The sequence below is a fragment of the Rhinatrema bivittatum genome, chromosome 15 (assembly GCF_901001135.1).
Source record: "Rhinatrema bivittatum chromosome 15, aRhiBiv1.1, whole genome shotgun sequence".
NCBI classification, from domain to species: domain Eukaryota; kingdom Metazoa; phylum Chordata; class Amphibia; order Gymnophiona; family Rhinatrematidae; genus Rhinatrema; species Rhinatrema bivittatum.
Genome location: NC_042629.1, coordinates 11,029,517 through 11,048,777, shown reverse-complemented (window position 1 = coordinate 11,048,777; position 19,261 = coordinate 11,029,517). Strand labels below are relative to the sequence as shown.

At 47.3% G+C, this 19,261-nt stretch overlaps 1 protein-coding gene across 2 annotated transcripts in view; it reads left to right on the top strand.

Moving 5' to 3' along the window:
• ARL6 (ADP ribosylation factor like GTPase 6) overlaps positions 1 to 19,261 on the top strand; it is a 64,913-nt gene that overhangs the window by 19,870 nt on the left and 25,782 nt on the right. For both annotated transcript variants that reach the window (XM_029578834.1, XM_029578835.1), the window contains exons 3-4: positions 14,780 to 14,841; positions 15,292 to 15,360. In XM_029578834.1, coding sequence (XP_029434694.1) covers positions 14,780 to 14,841; positions 15,292 to 15,360 — 131 coding nt within the window. The remainder of the gene's footprint in view (positions 1 to 14,779; positions 14,842 to 15,291; positions 15,361 to 19,261) is intronic.

Genomic DNA, 19,261 nt, shown 5'->3' with positions numbered 1-19,261 from the left:
TACAGGAACAACTATCAAGCGCCCCACCCTAGGGCAGGAACCAGTCCTTTCGGACCAAGCACAACAAGAGAGGAGCCAGCTCGGGTACGGGCCTCAGCCGCACCACACAATGAGATTCAGCCGACCCATCCAAGGGAAGAAGCCATAGGGGGCAGATTAGCCGTATTCTACCACAGATGGGTCAAGATAACCTCGTACAAGTGGGTCCTAGCCATCATTCGGGAGGGGTACTACCTGGATTTCCTACGAACCCCTCCGGACAAGTACGTGGAGTCCCCCTGCTAGTAGCCTGGACAGTGGAAGCTACACTGTCCAGGTTACTGGCACTCGAGGCCATAACCCCAGTACCTCCACAGGAAATAAATACTGGCCATTATTCCATTTATTTTATCGTTCCCAAGAAAGAGGGAACATTCAGGCCCATCCTGGATCTCAAGTCGGTCAACCGTCACCTCAGGATCCCTTGCTTCCGCATGGAAACCCTACGATCCGTTATAAGGGCGATACAACCAGGAGAGTTTCTCACATCCCTGGATCTTTCGGAGGCCTATCTGCACATCCCCATTCATCATCTTGGCCTACTCGCATTCATCAGGAACATCAGCGCTACCTACGCTTCAAAGTACTGAACCGTCACTACCAATTCCGGGCACTACCCTTCGGGTTAGCCACAGCACCCTGGACGTTCACCAAGGTAATAGTGGTGGTGGAGGCAACACTGAGGAAGGAAGGAATCCTTGTTCACCCCTACCTGGACGATTGCTGATCAGAGCAAAGTCACCGGAAAAAAGCCGCCAAGCAACCAGCAGAGTCATAACTCTACTGGAAAGCCTAGGATGGGTAGTTCCCTACAGCCCTCACAGTCGCTGGAATACCTAGGAGTCCGATTCAACACCAAAGAGGACAAGGTCAGCCTGACCCCCACAAGGAGATCAAAATTGTGGAACCAGCTACAAACCTTGCTGGACGATCCTCGTCTCACAGCATGGGATTACCTACAAGTCCTCGGGCTGATGGCATCCACACTGGAAGTTGTGCCATGGGCGCAAGCCCACATGAGGCCCCTACAGCGCTCACTCCTATCACGGTGGAGCCCACGGTCCCAGAACTACACCGAACGTCTATCACTCCCAGGCAGAGTTCGGACCCAGCTATGGTGGTGGCTGCAGGCCAGCCACATGAGCCGGGGATCAAAACTATCCTCCCAACCTGGACTCTACTCACCACAGATGCCAGTCTACGAGAATGGGGAGCACACTGTGAGGAACTAACTGCCCAAGGGCAGTGGAACGCAGAAGAGGCGGGATGGAACATCAACCGCCTAGAAGCGCAAGCAGTCAGACTAGCCTGCATGCTGTTTGTCCACAGACTTCGAAACAAAGCGGTCAGAGTAATGTTGGACAACGCCACGACAGTGGCCTACATCAACCAGCAGGGGGGAACCAGAAGCCAACAGGTGTCCCTAGAAATAGACACCCTGATGGCGTGGGTGGAAGCAAACCTCCAGGAGATCTCCGCCGTCCACATCGCCAGGAAAGACAACATCACGGCAGACTTCCTCAGCAGGGAAAGTCTAGACCCAGGAGAATGGAGGCTGTCACCCACAGCCTTCAAGATAATAGTGGATCGGTGGGGGACACCGGACATGGACCTACTGGCGAACAGATCCAAAGCCCAAGTATCCAGATACTTCAGCCGCAGGCGGGAACTGCAGTCCCAAGGGATCGATGCCCTGGTACAGCCCTGGCCCCCGGGGACTCTACTATATGCCTTCCCGCCGTGGCCCCTACTGGGCGCAATCATTCACAAGATACACCTACACAAGGGACTAGTTCTTCTGGTGGCTCTGGACTGGCCAAGAAGACCCTGGTATGCAGACATGAGAAGACTGCTGGCAGGGAACCCCCTACCCCTGCCCCCACACAGGGACCTGCTACAACAAGGTCCGATCCTCCACAAGGACCCAGCTCAATTCTCTCTTATGGTCTGGCCATTGAGAGGGCTCGCCTGAGAAAGAGCGGGTACTCGGGGGTAGTAATCGACACCCTCCTCCGAGCACGCAAGTTCTCCACATCACTAACGTACATAAGGATCTGGAGAGTATTTGAAGCCTGGTGCGAAGACCACAACATCAAACCACGCTAATTCACAGTTCCCGTGATCCTGGAATTCTTACAGAACGGACTACAGAAGGGCCTGTCCCTCAACTCCATCAAGGTACAGGTGGCTGCCCTGTCATGCTACGGCTCCAAGAGCAAGAGCGACAGCATAGCCTCTCACCCGGACGTGTCACACTTCCTGAAAGGAGTCAAACACATTCGCCCACCACTAAAGTGGCCGGTACCTCTGTGGAATCTCAATCTCATTTTGAACTTCCTAGCGGGAACCGCCTTCAGACCCCTACGAGGCCTGTCCCTTCGCCCCTTAACCTTGAAGACTGTGTTTTTGCTGGCGGTGTGTTCAGCCCACCGCATATCGGAACTACAAGCACTGTCCTGCCGTGAGCCGTTCCTTAGGTTCACCCCGGGGTCCATCCAACTACGCACGGTCCCCTCCTTCCTCCCCAAAGTGGTCTCACACTTCCACCTTAACCAGACCATCTCGCTATCAATGACGGATGGCCGGAAGAATTCAGAAGAAGCCCGTAGTCTTCACCACCTCAACATCGGCAGACTCCTATCCAGATACCTGGAAATGTCCGAGCCCGTACGAAAAACGGACCACCTTTTCGTCCTTCACAGCGGAAAGAGACAAGGGGAAGCGGCCTCACGGGCAACCATCGCCCGCTGGATCAAGGAAGTCATCAAGGCGGCCTACGTAGAAGTCCATTACCTGCTATTAAGTTCACTTAGAGAATAGCCACTGCCATTAGCAATGGTTACATGGAATAGACTTAGTTTTTGGGTACTTGCCAGGTTCTTATGGCCTGGATTGGCCACTGTTGGAAACAGGATGCTGGGCTTGATGGATCCTTGGTCTGACCCAGTATGGCATTTTCTTATGTTCTTATGTTCTTACGTAGAACCTGGCAAGTCACCACCTCTACAGGTCAAGGCCCATTCTACCAGAGCCCAGGAAGTATCATGGGCAGAAACTAGAATGCTGTCACCTGCCGAGATCTGCAGGGCAGCTACATGGTCCTCCATCCATACCTTCTCCAGATTCTACCGTCTGGATGTTCAGGCTCGGGAGGACACAGCGTTTGCAAGGGCAATACTAAGTGGGTCACGGGCAGCCTCCCACCCGGATCGGGAGTAGCTTTTATACATCCCATTGGTCCTGAGTCCATCTACTACACGCTAGGAAATGGAGAAATTACTTACCTGATAATTTCATTTTCCTTAGTGTAGACAGATGGATTCAGCATCCCACCCTTGACTGCCGTCACACAGGGCCTTCAAATGTTCAAGGGTAAGCCATGTTTTTCATTTACCTAGGGCATCCACCCTGCCGGGTGTCGACGCTTTCCGGTTGAGTACACTGGCGGTCTCCAGCTATAGTCAATCAACCAGTTCAAGTTAATCAAGTTTAACTTTTAACCAAGTTATGAAGTTATCCAAGTTAACCAAATTATTAAGTTAATCAATCAGTCAGTCACACATATATCCACAATGCTTTTCAAGGAGAATACTGAAGAGCTGCACGTCTAGGGGCTGACGTCAGATTGAAATCTGATCCGTCTCCAACTGCTATCAGGAGTACACTATACCCATTGGTCCTGAGTCCATCTATCTACACTAAGGAAAACGAAATTATCAGGTAAGTAATTTCTCCATTAATTCTGGAATTTTTGCAGGACAGCGTGAATAAAGGTTTGACCTTTAACTCCTTGAAGGTCGAGGTAATGGCTCTCTCCTGTTTTAGGGGTGACGTGAACGGAACCCGCCTGTCAGCTCATCTGGACATGGCCCATTTTCTGAAAGGGGTGAATCACCTCCGGCCACCCCTACGGTGGCCAGTTCCCTTGTGGAATCTTAATCTAGTATTAGAATTTTTGGCAGGGCCCTCCTTTCGGCTGCTACACAGTCTTTCCTTGCATTTATTAACCATGAAAATGGGTTTCCTTTCGCATCTCTGAACTACAGGCCTTGTCGAGTTGGGAACCGTTCCTCCGGATGACTCCAGGAGTGTAACATCTTCATATCGTTCCATCCTTCTTGCCCAAGGTAGTCCCAGAGTTTCATTTGAATCAGTCCATTTCATTGCCATCCCTAGATAAGCACAAGGACGCAGAAGAATATCACCTCCTCCATCATTTGAATGTCAGTAGACTTTTGGTTCAGTATCTGGATGTTTCAGAACCGGTCTGAAAGACTGGTTCCTTCACAGTGGAAGGAACCAGGTGAACCAGCTTCGCTGGCTACCATAGCTCGCTGGATTAAGGAAGTGGTCACAGGAGCCTATGTGGAGGCAGGAAAGCCATTACCTTCTCAGGTTAAAGCTCATTCCACTAGGGCTCAGGTGGTCTCATGGGCGGAAGCTAGACTGCTGTCTCTCTTCGATATCTGCTGAGCGGCGACATGGTCTCCTTGCACACCTATTCCAGGTTCTATCGCCTGGACGTACAAGTCCGAGAGGATTCAGCCTTTGCAAGGGCAGTGTTAACCGGACCATGGCAGCCTCCCTGCCAATCTGGAGTAGCTTTTTATACATTCCAATGGGTCCTGAGTCCATCTGGCTACACACTAGGAAATGGAGAAATTACTTACCTGATAATTTCATTTTTCTTAGTGTAGACAGATGGACTCAGCATCCTGCCCACGGCTGCCCAAGAATGGTGCCAAGGATTTGCCTGTGCAGTGGATATCGATTCCAAGAGATTATGGGTAAGCCGTCATCCAGTCCTAGTTCAGGGCATCTGCATTCTTACTAGGGTTCAGTGTTTATGATTGGTTGAGTACAGTTGCAGTTATCCATTTTTAATCGTATTTTAAATCAAGTTTTTTTCAATATTATGTCCACAGTGGCATTTGAAAATACTGAAGGGCTGAGGTCACTGCAGGGATGTATCTAGGGTGTTGTCAGCTTTGAAATCTGACTCCGTCTCCATCTGCTGGCAGGGGAGCGTAACCCATTGGTCCTGAGTTCATCTGTTTACACTAAGGAAAATGAAAGTATCAGGTAAGTAATCTCTCCAATACATTGACTTTTTATGTTCAGTCACATTAATGTGCAGTTCTCTATCAACCATGACACCACACTCTGGTACAAGCTGAGAACTGATTGCCACTGGGCCTGTAACATGGATTGAAATATTTCCGCACCCTCGATCACTTGCATGTATCTGGAGATAGAGCAGTTACATTTGTGTCTCTGGATCCCTGGGGTTAGGTGATGGATAACAGCCCGAGCTTCAGCAGCCTTAGGGTTGTGAAACATTAGCAGAGCACCGAGAGTGGCTGCAGCCAGCTGAGCAAATCTTTTCCTATATTATTATTCAACAATAGCAATGTAATTAGGATTTCCCTGTACGTACCAGGATCAGTCCAGACGGTGGGTTATGTCCCCCGTCCAGCAGATGGAGTCAGAACAGACTTCGAGGGATGTCACCAGTATAAGCCAGTGCACCCTCTGCTGGAGCTCAGTATCTTTCTGACTCCAGCAGATGAGAGTTGAGGGGGACCCATCGGCTCCCCCAGGCTGACAGGATTTTAGGTTTTTCTCTTCCTTCTCTTTCCTCCTGTCATGTTCTTTGAGCTGTTCTTGGATCAAGTTTAAAGTTTTATGTAAAAAAAAAAAAAAGTGCCCTAACTTCTTTGGAGGCATGTCTTTCTCCCTGCCTTCTCGGCTTGCTTCCTCCGTTGCGTGGGGTAAGTTGTTGGGGTTTTTCGCTTTGTATTTCTTCTGTTTCAGGGGATTTTCTTTTTCCAGCAGCGTGTTCGGTGCCCCGTGGTTGCCAGTGGTGCCGGCCTCGCGACGTGCTGGCTGACGGTCCCGCGGCCCAGCGGCCTATTTCGCGGGGTTTTCTTGCCCTGGCAGGGCTCCTCCTCGGCGCTGCGGGACTTTTTGGGCGGGTTGTGTAGGCCGTTCCGGCCCCCCCGCAGCACCTCTCAGTGCCTTCAGGCCCCCCCCCCGAGGCATATTGCCTGCCTTACCCTGGCGTTTTCTGTCATGCCGCGGCCGTCCCGATGTGCGGCCTGCGGCGAGCCGGGGTCCCGGATTTCGCGGGAGGGGATTTGTGCGAGGTGTCTCCCTGGAGGGGAAGGCACCTCGCAGCCACTCGCTTCGTTTTCCTTCCTCCCCTCCCCGTGGCACGGGCGGCGCGGGCCGGCCACTTCGCCGCCGTTGGCGGGAACGGCGGCCATGTTGGATTTGCAGCACATTGCTGCAGCTGAGGCGGCACCAGAGTGGAGGGATTTTCGGGAGGTCTCTCCCCCGAATTTATCCCCGGAGGGGTGATTGTCCGTCCCAGAGCCCTCAGAGGTACCCTCCTCGGGCCCCCCTCCCAGCTTGCCGCGTTTTTCGCCAGAATTCATCCTGCTCATGCATAGTGCGTACTTGCAGGGGCTGGGGGTCCTCGGGGGTTCCCTCTTGGGCCCCCCACCGGCCAAGACCCCTCGGGTTTCCTCGGCTCTTCCTGTTGCGCCTCCCGACCTGGTGGGTTCGGTGTCAGGGGCCCCTGGGCCGCTTCCTCGTCCTTGGGCTGTCCTGGGAGGTACGGGAGCGGCTTCTCCACCAGGGGGAGCCTCCCAGGAGCCATCGGATCTGCCGTCCGAAGGGGACGATCCACTGGCGCTCCGTATTTTCCAGAGGGATGAGCTGAACGATCTGATACCGCAGATCCTCCTGGAACTGGACCTTGATCCTCCACCGGATCCGCTGCTCCCGGTGGCGCCCGCAGTCGCCACCTCGTCCAGGAAGGGGGACCCGGTACTCGCCGCTCTTCAACCTAGGCCTCGGGCTTTTCCCATCCATGATTCTTTCCTACAGCTTCTCACCAGGGAGTGGGATACTCCTGAAGCCTCGTTGAAGGTTACGCGGGCCATGGAAAAATTGTACCCGCTACCGGAAGATTTCTTGGATCTCATTAAGGTTCCCAAGGTGGACTCGGCCGTTTCAGCGGTTACCAAGAGGACGACGATCCCGGTCACGGGCGGCACGTCCCTGCGGGATACCCAGGACCGCAAACTGGAAGTCTTCCTGAAGAGGGTTTTTGAAGTCTCCGCCTTGGGTATGCGGGCAGTTATGTGTACCTCTCTGGCCCAGCAAGCCAGCCTTTGGTGGGTCCAACAACTACTCACTTCGCAGTCTTTACCTCCAGAGGAGGCCGCACAGGCTGACCGCTTGGAGTCCGCCATAGCCTACGGGGCTGATGCTCTTTATGACCTCTTCCGAGTTCAGGCACGGTCCATGGTATCGGTGGTGGCGGCCAGGCGGCTTCTATGGCTTCGCAATTGGGCGGCGGATGCATCCTCCAAGTCGAGCTTGAGCTCCTTGCCGTTCCGGGGCAAGTTCCTTTTTGGAGATGACTTGGACCAGCTCATCAAGTCTCTAGGGGAGAATGCTGTCCACAGACTTCCTGAAGACAGACATCGGCCTTCCTGGGCGTTTGCTTCCACTCGGACTAGGGCCAGAGCGCAGAGGCGCTATAGGTCTTACAGGCAGTCGGGGACTCGCGCAGGCTCCTCCAGACCCCAGGCCTGGCCCCAGTCCTTTCGTGGCCGGCGACCCGCGAGTGACGGTTCCGGGCAGGGTAACCCCCCGCCAAAGTCTACCCAATGATGCCAGTTTCGCCCACTCCTCCACTCCCAGGATAGGGGGTCGACTGGCGGAGTTCTACGAGGAGTGGGTACGTATATCCGCAGACCAGTGGGTCCTGGACACGATAAGACACGGCTACGCCTTGGAGTTTGTCCGCCCTCCAAGGGACCGGTTCCTCTTCTCCCCCTGTGGCTCGGACCTCAAGAGGGCGGCAGTGCAGCAAACCCTGGATCGGCTGCAGAGCATAGGGGCCATTTCCACCGTCCCCTTCGGCGAGGTGGGCTTGGGACACTATTCCATCTACTTCATCGTACCAAAGAAGGACGGTTCCTCTCGGCCCATCCTCGATCTGAAGGAAGTCAACAAGTCTCTGCGAGTCAGCCGGTTCCGCATGGAGACACTGCGATCAGTGATTGCGGCGGTTCACCGGGGAGAATTTCTGGCTTCCCTGGATTTGACGGAAGCCTATCTGCACATTCCCATCTTGCCGGCGCATCATCGTTTTTTCCGCTTCAAGGTTCTGGGCCAGCACTTCCAATTCACTGCTCTCCCGTTCGGCTTGGCGACAGCACCTCGTACATTCACCAAGATCATGGTTGTCATGGCAGCGGCCCTGAGAAGGGAAGGAATACTGGTGCATCCCTATCTGGACGACTGGCTGATTCGGGCGAAGTCCTTCGATCACGGGCAGGCCTCGGTGGCCAGGGTGGTCCAGGTCCTTCACTCCCTGGGTTGGGTGGTGAACTTCTCCAAAAGCTCCCTTGTTCCCTCGCAGCGCCTGGACTTCCTGGGTGCCAGTTTCAATACGCTTCAGGGCAAGGTGTTCTTGCGCCCGGACAAGGCTCAATCATTGCGGGAACATGTCTGTCGTTTTTCAGCTTTGCCGGAACCCACCTCCTGGAATTATCTACAGCTGTTGGGAGTGATGGCCTCCACCATCGATATGGTGCCCTGGGCATTTGCACATCTGCATCCTCTGCAGGCGTCGCTTCTCTCCAGGTGGAAACCAGTGTCTCAGGATTATCAAGTGGTTCTCCCTCTCCCACCAATCGCCAGGGCCAGTCTGGACTGGTGGCTGGTTCCGGCGAATCTGGCGCGCGGAGTATCTATCGAGGTACCCAATTGGGTGGTAGTCACCACCGATGCCAGTCTCGTGGGATGGGGCGCCATCTGCGACCGAAGTGCCACGCAGGGGACGTGGTCCCCGATGGAAGCAACGTGGCCGATCAACCGCCTGGAAACCAGGGCGGTACGTCTGGCGCTCCAACGTTTCCTTCCGCTGGTGCAGAACAGAGAAGTGCGGATTCTCTCGGACAACGCCACCACCGTGGCCTATATCAATCGACAAGGGGGCACAAGAAGCAAGCATGTCTCCCTCGAGTCGACCCTCCTAATGGAATGGGCGGAGATGCATCTCGTCTGGATCGCGGCATCACACATCACCGGGGTAGACAACATTCAGGCGGACTTCCTGAGTCGTCAACAGCTGGATCCCGGCGAATGGTCTCTCTCCGACGAGGCGATGCGCCTATTGATCCAACGATGGGGCGCACCACACTTAGATCTGATGGCGACTTCCACCAATGCCAAGGCACCACGTTTCTTCAGTCGCAAGAGAGAACATGGCGCGGAAGGGGTGGATGCCCTAGCCCTGCCGTGGCCGACTCATCGGCTGCTCTACGTCTTTCCTCCGTGGCCCTTGGTGGGCAAGACTCTCCGCAGGATAGAAAATCATCGGGGACCGATGATTCTCGTCGCCCCGGAGTGGCCGCGCCGACCTTGGTTTGCGGACCTTCTACAGTTGGCGGTGGACGGTCCGCTACGACTAGGTCATCTTCCTCGTCTACTGCACCAGGGTCCGGTATATTTCGAGCAGATCGAACTCTTCTGTCTTGCGGCATGGCTTTTGAACGGCGTCGTCTCCGACGCAGAGGCTACCCGGAGGCGGTAGTTTCAACTATGCTGCGGGCCCGAAAATCTTCTACTTCGGTTGCTTACGTCCGAGTTTGGAGAATTTTCGACATCTGGTGCTCTACCCGAGGTATTCGACCCACGGAGGCGTCGGTTTCATCAATCCTACAGTTCCTTCAAGATGGTCTGGATAAGGGACTCGCATTTAATTCCCTTCGAATCCAGGTGGCGGCCCTGAATTCCCTTGCGCAAGGGAATGGTTCTCTTCTCCTTCAACCGGACGTCGCACGTTTCCTCAAAGGGGTCAAGCACATACGACCACCGGTGCGGGATCCTTGTCCCTCCTGGAGCCTCAACCTTGTGCTTCGGGCCTTGTCAGGGGCGCCTTTCGAACCAATACGTGGCGCGACCCTCAAGGATCTTACAATCAAGGTGGTTTTCCTCGTGGCCATCTGTTCAGCGCGTTGTATCTCGGAGCTACAAGCGTTGTCCTGCAGGGAACCTTACCTCAGATTCACGGATTCCGGAGTTTCTCTGCGCACCGTTCCTTCGTTTCTCCCGAAGGTAGTCTCGTCTTTTCACTTGAATCAGACAGTGGAACTTCCGTCCTTTGGGTCCAACCAGTCCCGGACCCTTCGTCTTTTGGATGTCAAGCGCACATTACTCCGCTATTTGGAGGTGACCAATGACTTCCGGGTCTCCGATCACCTCTTCGTTCTCTGGTCGGGTCCGAAGAAGGGGTGCCAGGCTTCGAAGACAACGATTGTGCGATGGCTAAAGGAAGCTATCTCCGCATCTTACATTGGAGCAGGACGGACTCCTCCTCGCGGAGTTATCGCTCACTCGACTCGCTCACAAGCTGCTTCTTGGGCGGAAGCTCGTTCCGTCTCCTCACAGGAGATTTGCCGGGCAGCGACGTGGAAGTCGCTGCACACTTTCTCACGACATTATCGACTACACCTGGCTTCGTCATCCACTGGACATTTTGGCGGCCAGGTTCTCCGAGCAGGGCTTTCAGGGGCCCACCTGGTTTAGGGAAGCTTTGGTACATCCCACCGTCTGGACTGATCCTGGTACGTACAGGGAAATGAAAATTATTCCTTACCTGCTAATTTTCGTTCCTGTAGTACCATGGATCAGTCCAGACGCCCACCACTCTGGGATCTTTTGCTCCTGCTCGGGTCTGCTTGCTGTCGATATCTTCTGTTTTCTTCAGTTCGTTTCTTGTTTCTGTTCACAGCTCCCTACAAGTTGGGTGCCTTGCCTCTGGTTGGCGGTTTATTATTATCTCTGGTTAATTCCTGTTTTAATGTATGTTTAAGTAACTTGATCCAAACTCTTTCTGGTCTTTTTGGGCTTTGCTATACGTGATACTGAGCTCCAGCAGAGGGTGCACTGGCTTATACTGGTGACATCCCTCGAAGTCTGTTCTGACTCCATCTGCTGGACGGGGGACATAACCCACCGTCTGGACTGATCCATGGTACTACTGGAACGAAAATTAGTAGGTAAGGAATAATCTTCATATTTTGTTAACCCTCCCACAATACTAGTCAGGAATAAGATCCATGAAACGTGCTGACTGCACCCTATCAGGATTTAAGAAGCTGCTGGCTGTGGTTTTCCCAACTAACCGAAATATTTCAAAAACTCTCCTTTACCCCTGGCCCTAGAAGATATTTGCACTGCAGCTGTCTCATTGCTAATGATATGATGTATGGCATTGGAGTTGTTAACACTCACCTAGGTGTAACGTGCAGTCGTTTGAAAAGCAACCACAACTGTGCTTTTGGGAAATGAAGGAGGAAGATAAATGTGTCAGATCCTTGGCAATTGTAATGCATTGTTTAATGTAAGGCGATGTCCTGTCGTGGATTACAAACTGGTTAAAAGACAGGAAACAGAGAGCAGGATTAAATGGTCAATTTTCTCAGTGGAAAAGGGTAAACAGTGGAGTGCCTCAGGGATCTGTACTTGGACCGGTGCTTTTCAAAATATATATAAATAATCTGGAAAGGAATACGACGAGTGAGGTTATCAAATTTGCGGACGATACAAAATTATTCAGAATAGTTAAATAACAAGCAGATTGTGATACATTACAGGAGGACCTTGCAAGACTGGAAGATTGGACATCCAAATGGCAGATGAAATTTAATGTGGACAAGTGCAAGGTGTTGCATATAGGGAAAAATAACCCTTGCTGTAGTTACACGATGTTAGGTTCCATATTAGGAGCTACCACCCAGGAAAAAGATCTAGGCATCATAGTGGATAATACTTTAAAATCGTCAGCTCAATGTGCTGCAGCAGTCAAAAAAGCAAACAGAATGTTAGGAATTATTAGGAAGGGAATGGTTAATAAAACAAAAAATGTCATAATGCCTCTATATCGCTCCATGCTGAGACCACACCTTGAATATTGTGTACAATTCTGGTCGCCGCATCTCAAAAAAGATATAATTGAGATGGAGAAGGTACAGAGAAGGGCAACCAAAATGATTTATTTATTATTTATTTAAAATAATTTATATACCGGAGGTTCCTGTATAATATACATATCACCCCGGTTCACAAAGAACAGTAACTATCGCTACAAATAGCGGTTTACATAGAACAGAATAAAAGAAGTTTTACATTGAACAAAAACTAAGTAATAAGTTTTTACATTGAAGTCAGCATGTGTAAATTTCTGATTAACAAAGGAAGAAAAAAAATAGATCTGAATAACTCGTTGTGGGCTTGAAAAGACTTTTCTTCGTGTTCTTGGCTCTAGGGGAAAGCTTGTTTGAAAAGCCAAGTCTTAAGTTTCCCTTTAAATGTAGAGTGGCATGGTTCCAAACGAAGGTCTGGAGGGAGCGAGTTCCAAAGTGAAGGGCCCGCTGTGGATAATGCACGTTTCCTCAGAACGGATTTCGCAGGTTGTGTGATTAGTCTGTTCTGATAGGCGCTTCTGGTTGGTTTCACAGATGTGTGTAATTGAATTTGGAATGTTAGGTTGAGAGGTGCGATGTTATGTAAGGCCTTATGTATCATCATTAGAGACTTGAACTGGATCCTGTAGTTAATTGGAAGCCAGTGGAGATGGTGGAGAATTGGGGTGATATGATCTCTCTTTTTGGCATTTGATAGAATTCTTGCAGAGGCGTTTAGGACCATCTGAAGTGGTTTGATGGTGCATGCTGGAAGGCCTAGGAGGAGAGAGTTACAGTAATCCAGCTTTGGGAGTATGATGGCTTGTAAAACCATGCGGAAGTCTCTGTATAGGAGGAGAGGTTTGAGTTTCTTTAATGTTTGAAGTTTAAAGAAACATTCTTTTGTTGTGTTGTTGACGAATTTGTTGAGACTGAGTCTGTTGTCTATGATGACTCCCAGGTCTCTAACTTGTTGCGTGGTGGAGAGCCCTGCGGTGACCGGATGTTGATTAGTGTTAGAATGTGAGGAAGGGGTATAGTTTTCAGGAGTTATAATGAGGATTTCAGTTTTGTTTTTGTTTAGAACCAAGTTGAGGCTGGTGAGTAGATTGTTGATAGCTGACAGACATTTATTCCAGAATGATATGGCTTTGTGTATGGAATCTTCTATAGGGATGAGGATTTGAATATCATCCGCGTATAGGTAATGTCTTAGCTTAAGGTTAGTGAGAAGTTGACAAAGTGGGAGTAGATAAATATTGAAAAGAGTCGGGGAGAGGGATGATCCTTGTGGTACCCCCCTTTTGGATTCGATGGTGTGGGACTCTTTGTTATTTATCTTGACCTTGTATGTTCTGTTCTCCAAAAACGATTTGAACCAGTTAAAAGCTACTCCTGCAATGCCGATGTCTATTAGGCGTTGCAGGAGGCATGAGTGGTTAACGGTATCAAACGCTGATGAAAGATCCAGGAGAGCGAGGAGGCAAGGTTGGCCCTTTTCTAGGTTGAAAATGATAGTGTCTGATAATGATGTTAATAATGATTCGGTATTCATAGACTTACGAAAGCCAAATTGGTTTGAGGTGAGGATGTTGTTTTCGTCAAGATATTCTGTAAGTTGTTTGTTTACAACTTTCTCCATAACTCTGGCAATCAACGGGAGGTTTGCTATGGGTCTAAAGTTTGCTGGGTCTGAGGTGGGTAAGTTGGGTTTTTTGAGGAGCGGCTTGAGCATGGCTAACTTGAGTTGGTTCGGGACATGTCCTTGAGAGAAGGAGCAGTTAATAATGTCTGCTAAAGGTTTGGCTATGGTGTTGGAGATCAGACACAGTTTGTTGTATGGAATATGGTCTGATGGATGGGAGGATGGTTTTTAAAATGATAAAGGGGATGGAACAGCTCCCCTATGAGGAAAGGCTGAAGAGGTTAGGGCTGTTCAGCTTGGAGAAGAGATGGCTGAGGGGGGATATGATAGAGGTCTTTAAGATCATGAGAGGTCTTGAATGAGTAGATGTGAATCGGTTATTTACTCTTTCAGATAATAGAAGGACTAGGGGGCATTTCATGAAGTTAGCAAGTAGCACATTTAAGACTAATCAGAGAAAATTCTTTTTCACTCAACACACAATAAAGCTCTGGAATTTGTTGCCAGAGGATGTGGTTAGTGCAGTTAGTGTAGTTGGGTTCAAAAAAGGTTTGGATAAGTTCCTGGAGGAGAAGTCCATTAACTGCTATTAATCAAGTTTACTTAGGGAATAGCCACTGCTATTAATTGTATAAGTAGCTTGGTATCTTCTTAGTGTTTGGGTAATTGCCAGGTTCTTGTGACCTGGTTTGGCCTCTGTTGGAAACAGGATGCTGGGCTTGATGGACCCTTGGACTGACCCAGCATGGCAATTTCTTATGTTCTTAAGTGTTTCTATAGAAAAGGAACCTCTCAATTCTATTTTGTACTGTCCTACTCTGGTGCTGCCACTGCCAAAGCAAAAGATGACCATGAAAAAGCGACCCAAAAATATTTTGAAATGAAGGTCTTTTCTGAAAGACCTGTCTCAAGCCAAGAGCTCTCCTGAAGGGCTGAGATCGGCCAAGTGACAGGAAGAGAAAGGTCTGCAGCTGGACATTTCCCAGTGCCCTCTGCTTCCTGCCTTCTGCCGACTGCAATTTTAAGCATTGTATTTTTAAGTTTTAATGTCATGAAGGGTTTATGTATTTTTACATTTAATCAACATCTGTTTTACATTTTTTTGAAGGCTCAAACCCAAGATATTGTTCCAACAATAGGATTCAGTTTGGAGAAATTCAAGACATCCAGGTAACTCCATAATGTTCATATATGGACCCTTGTGTCTGTGGGGAACAGGCATGACAGGACTGGGAAGAGGAGAAGAAAGTACATACAAAACAAGGAGAGACCATCACCCTTCAAATCCCAATGGTGCTGTTCTAGTTCTTCCATTGAAGACGTCATTTGTTCCCAAGGTGGCACATCAGTGATGTGTGTGCAATGGGATTGTCTCATTTGAAAAAGGCAAACATTGCGATGCACAGATAGAAGCATCTTAGTCATGTTACTGCTGATGACAGATCAGCCTGTAGGTTCCATGAAGGCCTTTTCCCATATCCACAAAAGGTGACATGTGCTACCAGTATCGGTAGCTTTGCTACCAATGGCTACACTTGGTAGGACGATTCATCCTAGTGTAAATGAAAAAAGCACTTTAATTCTGTATTTTCCACGTCTTCTTCTTTTTTTTTTTTCCAGTTTGTCTTTTACAGTGTTTGATATGTCTGGTCAAGGCAGATACAGGAATCTCTGGGAGCACTATTACAAGTAAGTGGGAGGTGCCAGTTTTCTTCTTGCATTTCCCAGTGGATATTTCTAGTCTGTGCTTTTGCTTGTATGTTCTTTGTGTAGTTTCAAGACCCTTTTAAGCTGCTAACTGTCCTCTAGTGTTACTGTGATAAAAGAACCATGTGGTCGTGCCGCTGACCTGCCCTAAAGTTATCAGGCAAACAACATGTGCATACCCTCCAAACTTTAGGGCAGTACTATCATAAGAAAATGAAGGTAATTCAAAAAATATTATACCATGTCTGAATCCAATTGAATCTAATGCTTTATTATCCAAATTACAATGGACCTATGTAAAACATGATCATTAAAAATCACCCCATACACACTACTCTTTTACTTCTCACACCATTCATATCCATACCACACTTCCATGCTTTACCCCCACATCATCATACTCACATTCACACTAAAACATACTCTCCATAACCCATAAAACTAAAGGCTTTAACATACCAAGATTTAACAATAGTTACATTGCCTTATAGCATCCACTTATTTCCTTGTGTATTTCTGAACAAATACAATGAATCAGTATACTTTACAACCAAGCATTCCCTTATATTGAGTCCAATTTGTTCAATATTTTAAACAGATCTTCCAAACCCAATCCAATGTTCCTCTGATATATTCTTCAATACGATCCGACGAGAGCCTCGTTTCCCCCTGCACTCCAGGGCTTCTTCAGGGACTTCACTTGCAATTTTTTCAATGTACTGATTCACGTATCCATAGGTCCTGTATACACTGTAGAATCATCAAAAATTTTTTTACTTACATGTAAAGTATTATAGGACAATATTCAAGGAAGACCTCAACATATCTCCCATCAATCAACAATGCTGGAACCTTTATACAAAAGTCACAAATGATTCACATCGTATTACATAAAAATGTAGACACAAGAGTAACAATTGAATTAGTTACCATTCATATCGGATTTACCCATACTTCTTTCATCCGAATCGTTTAAACCAGGTTGCACTCTTCACATACTGCATCTTCATGCTCTGTATCACAGCTTCAGTTATCTACAGCTACCCGTTCACGGCGTTCCCCAAACAGTTTGTTATATTCTACAAATGCAGTAAATATATATTAAAAAACAAGCCTAACATTACTAAACGTTAAAGTGAAAACCAATCTCCAAATGATACCTACCCATAAATCTTATCAATTTTCGCCAAATTATTCAATGTTATTTAAAAAAAACATTGTCGTCAAGATGCTGTCTTTCTCTGCAGTGCTATACCACGAGCTTTTAAATCCCATTCAAGCAATGCAATGCACAGCTTGAATCTGACGCACTAAATGCGGGCACTTTGAATAAACTTTATAGTTACCTACATCCGGGATACCACGGATTCTCAAACTTTATTTATGTTAAAATTACTTGAGAACAAAGTTGCAGCCAAAACGCTGCCTATCTATACGTTATTGTATGCCAAGCTCTTAAATCGCATTCATATGTAAAACAGAGCGACTCAATCTACTATATCCGAGTATTCTAAGTGGACATTATGAAAACCTACATCCGCGCAACTACAAATTCTCTCTAAATTTTATTTCACAGAACATTAATGTCTAACCAATACATGCCACCTAGGAAATACCCTGCAAACTTTCTTTAAATACCTCACCAAAAACATTATTAATGTCATCATTATGTGGGTTTTCCAACTCACCACATATAAACTAGACATTTCAAAAAATATTGTGATCAAAAACTTGCTGATAACTCCCTGTGACAGTTAAAATTATCTTATATATCAGATTAATCATACCGCTGCTTATATGTGCTTCATTATGAGTACTTGATATTATCTTTCTGATATTCACAACTGTATAATCTCTGTATAGAATGGGATACATCCCACTATTTATATATACTTTGGCATAACGTTACTAAATATTATCTTTTTAATGTTCACAACTATATATTCTCTATGTAGCATAGAATACATTCCATTCTACCGCATCATTTAATCCATGAGGGGCTACAGTTTTCCAATTCTATATATATTTCTGCTCAATCCTCTTGAGGAATTTCGTTTCACCTTGATGTACCTGGCTATAACATTGTTGAATAATGAAAAACTTTACTTGTTCAACATCATGTTGAGCTTCCTGCCAATGGGCTACAAGGGGAGCTCCCGTTTTGCCTGTACGTAACCTGCTTTTATGTTCAATAATTCTTAATTTAATGTCTCTTCGTGTGACCAATATAAACAAGGTCAGACTATGGCATATATTACCATGCTGGGGTTACATGTATATCTGCCTCTAATGACCTGGGGATACTTCAAAGAGGAACCTTGATAAGATTTTACAGTAAGTATATTATTACACACTGCACATTCCCCGCGAGGATAATTCCCCCACCTGCCATCATCCACTTTCGTGTTCTTATAAGCAAGCATGGATTTTACATTTATTCCCTTTTTCATGGCAAAAATGGGAGCTTCCTCAAAACCCGGTAACTTTTTTACTACATCCCAATGCTTCATAATGATATTCTTAATACCATCAGCTTTAGATGAAAATGGTAAAGTGCAAATTGGTCTTGAAATAAAATTCATAGGTGTACTCCCTAATAAATATTCCCTATTCGCATATAGGGCTTGCTTGTAAGCTCTTTTTATGCACATTAGGATAGCCCCTTTGCTTAAATTTTTCCATCAGCGTAACTGCAGTTCTTTTATATTCCTCAATGGATGAGCATATGCATCTGTAGCGCAAAAACTGGCTTATTGGGATGCTTTCTTTAAGCTTTCTAGGATGAAAGCTGGCAAAATGAAGAGTAGTGTTCCTATCCGTTGGTTTCACATAAATTGATGAATGTAACTTATTATGCCGTAACTGTACATTGACATCCAAATAAGATATTTCTGTGCAACTTGATTGTAATGTGAATTTTAAATTCACGTTGCATGAATTAATATAAATGTCAAAATCATGCAGCTTTTTGTTGCCACCATGCCATATCCAAAACAGGTCATCTATATACCTAATATAGAAACGTATACAAAAGAAAAACTCAGATGTATATAAGAACTAATTCTCGTATTCACTGACATATAAACATGCCACAGAGGGTGCAAGAGGGGATCCCATAAGGATCCCTTAACTTATTTAAATAATATGTCCTGAAATGTGAAATAAAATTGACTTATTATTATCTCTGCCAATTGTAAGACAAATGTTTTCTTACGTTCACTCATAGAAAGCTTAATAAGGGACATATTAATAATTTCCAAAGCTTCTTTTTGTGGGATGTTGGTATATAACAAAGTTATATCTGCTGTCACTGAAAAAAGTAAAAAAGTACCGGGTTTTGAGGAAGCTCCCATTTTTGCCATGAAAAAGGGAATAAATGTAAGATCCATGCTTGCTTATAAGAACACGAAAGTGGATGATGGCAGGTGGGGGAATTATCCTCGCGGGGAATGTGCAGTGTGTAATAATATACTTACTGTAAAATCTTATCAAGGTTCCTCTTTGAAGTATCCCCAGGTCATTAGAGGCAGATATACATGTAACCCCAGCATGGTAATATATGCCATAGTCTGACCTTGTTTATATTGGTCACACGAAGAGACATTAAATTAAGAATTATTAAACACAAAAGCAGGTTACGTACAGGCAAAACGGGAGCTCCCCTTGTAGCCCATTGGCAGGAAGCTCAACATAATGTTGAACAGTTAAAGTTTTTCATTATTCAACAATGTTATAGCCAGGTACATCAAGGTGAAACGAAATTCCTCAAGAGGATGGAGCAGAAATATATATATAATTGGAAAACTGTAGCCCCTCATGGATTAAATGATGCGGTAGAATGGGATGTATTCTATGCTACATAGAGAATATATAGTTGTGAACA